This window comes from Cyclospora cayetanensis, unplaced genomic scaffold (assembly GCF_002999335.1).
Source record: "Cyclospora cayetanensis isolate NF1_C8 unplaced genomic scaffold, CcayRef3 CcayRef3_contig_178, whole genome shotgun sequence".
Classification (NCBI taxonomy): Eukaryota; Apicomplexa; class Conoidasida; order Eucoccidiorida; family Eimeriidae; genus Cyclospora; species Cyclospora cayetanensis.
In genome coordinates, this window is record NW_020312123.1 from 77457 (window position 1) to 83143 (window position 5687).

At 55.7% G+C, this 5687-nt stretch overlaps 1 protein-coding gene across 1 annotated transcript; it reads right to left on the bottom strand.

Annotated features, from left to right (window-relative positions):
* Positions 1-537: 537 nt before the first annotated feature.
* LOC34622690 lies at positions 538-5295 on the bottom strand (the record flags this gene model as incomplete). Its single annotated transcript, XM_026337341.1, has 8 exons — positions 538-595; positions 1127-1452; positions 2381-2491; positions 2691-2866; positions 3190-3322; positions 3392-3675; positions 4196-4533; positions 4778-5295. Coding segments are annotated over 8 exons (1944 nt in total), but the record flags the coding sequence as incomplete, so codon positions are not given.
* Positions 5296-5687: the final 392 nt, after the last annotated feature.

Sequence of the window (5687 nt, forward strand, 5' to 3'; positions counted from 1 at the left end):
TGTTTTGTATGTGTGAAGGTGTGTAGGTGTAGGTGTAGGTGAAGGTGTAGGTGTATGTATGTGTGTGTAGGTGTAGGTGTATGTATGTGTGTGTAGGTGTAGGTGTATGTATGTGTGTGTAGGTGTAGGTGTATGTATGTGTGTGTAGGTGTAGGTGTATGGATGTGTGTGTAGGTGTATGCATGACGCACGGTACAAGTGATTAGGTGCAAAAGCATGCGGGATAAGGCGGAAAATGTGGGTGTACTGGCCCTCCCCCAGCCCAATGAAAGTTCTGTAAAGTGTGTGACTAACTGTGTGCTTGTTTGCCCTGCATCTCCCTGAACTTGGGTGGCAGGCAGGCAGTAGCGGAAAGGCACCCTTGGTATAGGCACGCAACACTAGCACAGTAACCGCACTGCGTGGGGGAGTCCGACAAGATTCCACAAGGGTTGTGCGAAGAACACCAAATGTGTTGCTGGCTGCAATTTCCCCCCGAGGCGTGTCACCCTGAGAGACGGCCGTCCTGATGCAGCAGTACAATCAATCTCGAGAGCATCAACGCCTTGCTGCCAATGTGTGAGTGTCCACATATTCTGAGGGGGAGGCGACAAAGCTGAAGAAGATGAAGAACAGGCGCTTTGGCCGTAGGAGGGTTCGCATCCCCCCATGAAAGGAAGCGGAGTGCGTCTTAAGGCTGCAGCCTCCGCCCTAATGGAGAAGGCTGCTCTGCGAGGCTTTTCCCCCTGTAGCAGCACACAGCAAGCAGGCTAGAAGTTGAGCGAACCCAGGTGAGGCTGGGAGAAGCATGCAGCGGCGGCTGCTGCCTGTGAACAATTTGCAGAGGCCTTCGCGGGAAGAAGCTCCCAAGAGGCGGAGGGGTCGTCGATCAGGCAGCAATGACGTTACAGAGAGGTCCAGTGTTTGACGCCGCTCTCACCTGCTCCTGCAGCCGCTGCTTCCTATGCCGTTTTGGGAGTGAAGCCCTCTTTCTCGAAAGTGAGGTTCTGGAGTGGGGTGTGGACTGCTCAGTGGCGGCAGTGCCTCGCCCTGCTGCTGCCGCTCTTGCTTTTGCGGAGAGCCGCCTACTTGGGGTTGTTGGCGATCCTCTCCAGTGTGGGTCGATGCTGCAGCGCTGTCTGCCTGCCCGTCCGAGGTGTATATACAGCTGTCCTTGCGACACACCCATGCAGCAGCAACTGTGATGTCGTCCTCTTTGCCGCCGCTCAAGAGGCCAGCAAGAAACATGGCGTGCGCGGAAGAAGCCTCTGGGGACCCCTCGGAAGTCTCTACGGACAGGGTTTGCTTGTTGCAGCAGCGTCTAGCCTCCTTGGAAAAAGGCGTTTGAGCGTCTTTGTCAAGGGACCGCCAATAGGCTGCCAAGGCGAGTGCCCGCGCAATGTCTTCGGGGGGAGTGGCAAGAGAAGCGTCTCCGAGCAGCGTTTGTGCCTCGTGGGGTGAGACTGAGAGACCTGCGATCCCAGTAAAAGGCGACACACATGCATGCATGCGCGCAAGGAAGGCAGGAAGCACTCGAGGCTTGCTTTCAAGCTCGAACTGGGCAGAGGCAGAAGCTGCTGACGGAAAGAAGTAAGGAAGGGGGGAAAAAGAAAAAAAACCGCCCTCCAGAGACGCGATGGACACTTTGAAACTGAAAATTGACGTCTCCAACGCACGAGCATGCAGCGAGAAAGCAAAGGAGAGAGAGAGACAGAGAGAGAGACAGACAGAGAGATAGAGACAGAGGGAGACACAGACAGAGAGATAGAGACAGAGGGAGACACAGACAGAGAGATAGAGACAGAGGGAGACACTGACAGAGAGATGGAGACAGAGAGAGAAACAGACAGAGAGATAGAGACAGAGAGAGACACAGACAGCGGGATAGAGACAGAGGGAGACACAGACAGACAGACAGAGACAGAGAGAGAAACAGACAGACAGAGACAGACAGGGAAGCTGCCACAGAGCAGGGCCCCGTAATCCGCAAAAGGGAGATCCGCAGTGGCAGTAGGAGCGGAGGCACAGGCGTCTCAACAGCGGCAGGCTGCAGAGATGAAGATGGATGCAACACGCCAAGACAAAGGAGGACGAAGCCGCTATGGCCAAAGCGGAAAAGGGGTCTCCAACACCGAGATGCTGAAGCGTGTGGGGAGGGGCAGAGGAGAGAGTGCAAGCCTCTGCAGTGGGGTTGGTGTACGACCCCCGAGCTCTTCCCGCATACAACGCTTGAACGCCCGTGAACACCCAAGCCACCAGCAACCTCGGCCTGGCTCCCCTCCTGCCCCTCCCCCTTTCAAAAGTCTTAGAGCGACAGCCGCAGCCTACCCGTGAGCGCAAGAACCTCAAAGTCAAAAATGTTGTCGAAGAGGCCATCAGTGCCGAGGAGAATGAGGTCCCCATCTTGCACGGGAACGTTGGCTGCCTGAATAGCGGAGGGTTCATCACCCAAACGACTCGCGTCTCCCTGGACGTGCTCCTGCTTGGCTATTCCGACCAGACGTGTCAGACCCTGCAGCAGGTGCGAAGCACGCCTCAACGCCACAGACGGAGCGCAGCATTGAGAGGCATCCGTCGGGAGGGAAGCGGCAGAAGCAGCAGGCCGCTATGGACAAACGCAAGCGAGACGAGAAAAGACGAGAAGAGAAAGCCGAGACGAGACACAATAGGAGGGGAAGGAAGGAAGGCTGTCCCCATTCGTGCCTTTTTACCCTCTTAAGCAGTCCTTCCCACTCTTCCGGCGCAGGCAGATGAGCAAACTGATACGGCACGTTGAATCCATGCTGCATTTCCTTCACCTTCTTGACAAGGCTCAACTGCCCTAAGGCTCCCCGCACTCGGGGACGTCGCAGGATCAAGCAGCTGCTGTCACCCAAGTTTGCTAGACCTGCAGTGCACAAAGCGTGCGCAGACGCGAGCGCCAGACGCTCTGAAAGGCGAGCAGACAGGCAGGCTTCTTGGAGAAGCAGCAATTCGAAGCGCTTTTTGGGGGCAGACTGAAATTCTCAGCACGCAAGGCACGTGGCAGAACAGCCAAGGCTTACAGCGAACACAAGAGAGAGAGAGAGTATATATACATATATATGTGCAATTTGAAGCGCTTTCTTGGGGGCAGACTGAAATCCTCAGCACGCAAGGCACGTGGCAGAAAAGCCAAGGGTTATAGCGAACACAAGAGAGAGAGAGTATATATATATATATGTGCATCACCGAAAATTCCATTATCGCCGTCTAAAACGCCAACAATCGCCGTGCTGCTTCCGAAGTTGCGCGCCTTGTGGTAAGCCGTCGTCAGAGCCTCCTTCGCTGTGTCTGCTGGGCTTGAAGGGGGATTTTTCGATGTCTCCGTCAGACTTTCTGCTGGAGCACCAGGGCTCCTCTTCTCGTGAATTGGTGCTGCTGCTGCAGCTGCAGCCGCTGCTTCCGTGTGACTGCCCGTGCAGCAGGCAGTCGCCTGTCGGCCGCGTTGGTGCTGTGCCTGCATGCGGCTGATGGTTTCATGCGTGCCCTTCATCAAGTCTTGCGCATACTCCTGGGGGTTTATTCCAGCGAGATCTTCCCATTCAGAGACGCCATCCGCAACTCCAAAGGCGTTCCGCTGTGCGTCAAAAAACCACGCGTCCTCCCCCCCTCTGTAGCGCTTGTCATCACGAGGGATGCTGAATGCTCCTATCCACAGGCACAGGTCCTGTCGCACTGCACACACAACGGAAGCGAGCGAAGAGGCAAAGAGGCAACAGTACAAAAGCGAATGCATTGAAAAGAGAGGCCGAAAGAGAGATACATAGATAGAGAGAGACAGATAGACAGATAGAGACACAGATGTAGACAGAGACACAAATGTAGACAGAGGCACAAATGTAGACAGCGACACAAATGTAGACAGCGACACAAATTTAGACAGCGACACAAATGTAGACAGAGGCACAAATGTAGACGGAGGCACAAATGTAGACAGCGACACAAATGTAGACAACGACACAGATGTAGACAACGACACAAATTTAGACAGAGACACAAATGTAGACAGCGACACAGATGTAGACGGAGGCACAAATGTAGACAGCGACACAAATGTAGACAGCGACACAAATTTAGACAGAGGCACAGAGAGAGACAGAGAGCTGTAGACAGAGCAAGAGTGGGGAGAGCGCGAAGAGAGTGTAGGCGGACGGGGTGTATTTATTTGCGCGGGCACTTTGAGCAAAGGCTATACCTGGTTCGTCTGGAATGGAGAGTGGTTTAGCATCCCTTTGAAGCCTTAGCAGGTCGACCTCGGGGTGCAGTCGCGCAAGTGGTCCCCTGAGGAGCTGCACGAGGATTTCGGGGTACTCTCCGAGACAGTCGCTCATCGCGAGATACCGGGGTCCACCTGGAGCAGCATTCCTCCTCCCCTCATTTTTGTTGTGCTTGTGATTCACAACGCACTTTTGAGTTGCGCATTGCCCCCTGTCAGGGTGAATGCTGCTGCATCCCGAGAGACGCCGCACCCAACGTTCCTCTTCGGCTTCGGCTGCGCTGGCAGCTGGTCCCAAGCAAAGTGCTCCGAGATCTCTGTAAAGCGGAGAAAAACGCAAGGGGGCAAGCCAGACACGCAATCGGAAGGAGGTTCTGAGGCGAGGAAGCAAAGGTTGCAGGGGCACTGCGCAGTTCGGGGAGAAGAGGGAGAAGGGGGGAAAGGGGGGAGAGCCTGGAGACTTGGGTTCCAAGTAAGACTGGAGGTGGCTGGCGAGGTGAATCATCTTTCCGCTGATGCTCAGAAGGGGTTTGGACAGCCAGTGACGCTGGCAAGACGCACCTGTGCTGCGTATGTGCAAGGTATTTTTGTATAGGACAGGCCCTGACGGTGGGGGGGTCTGACCAGCTGCATGCGTAAACTGTGGAAATCACCGTTTTCGTTGGAACGCCCGTCGCCTTCTTGAATTCGAAGAGGGTGGAGCTCCGAGCAGTCTCTCCAGAAGATGGGGAGGCCTCTTCCTCCTTGGCAGCCGCTGCTGCTCTGTGAGAGGGGCGGGGGGCGGGGTAGCACAGGGGGGGTTGATTCCACGTGTTTGCTGCCGCAGAAGAAGCGGCAAGTGCGCCTTCCTGAGGACTGTCTTCCTCCCCCCTCCACGCCACCTCGTCGCAGCAGCTGCTCCTGCCAGGAGACTGCCGGAGGTGCCCTTGAACGCCTTCTCGCCGATGCTCGTGCCGTCCCTCTGGACCAGTCCCTGTACTGCGCCTCATGGGAGATCCCGAGAACTCTGTGTTCAGAACCACATGAACTGAAGCGCGACGGGCTGTCTCATCTCCACGGAAAGTTACAACTGGAAGCAGCTGCGCAGAAAACACACCCCACAAGGCGCCTGACAGAAGAGCAGCATTTGATAAAAGGGGTGTCGCGTGCGCAGTTCGGTGAGCGAGCAGGAGAAGCGGCGGCAGCAGTAGGGGGTACTTTGCCCGCGGAACACGATACAGCGCAAAGAAGCAAAAAACCCCTCTTCACATGCATTCATAGGCGCATACGCACGCCGAGGCAGCCACACGCATAGAGGGAGAGCCGCTGATATGCAGGCATTGATAGAGAACACACACACAGACACACGCCGAGGCAGCCACACGCATAGAGGGAGAGCCGCTGATATGCAGGCATTGATAGAGAACACACACACAGACACACGCCGAGGCAGCCACACGCATAGAGGGAGAGCCGCTGATATGCAGGCATT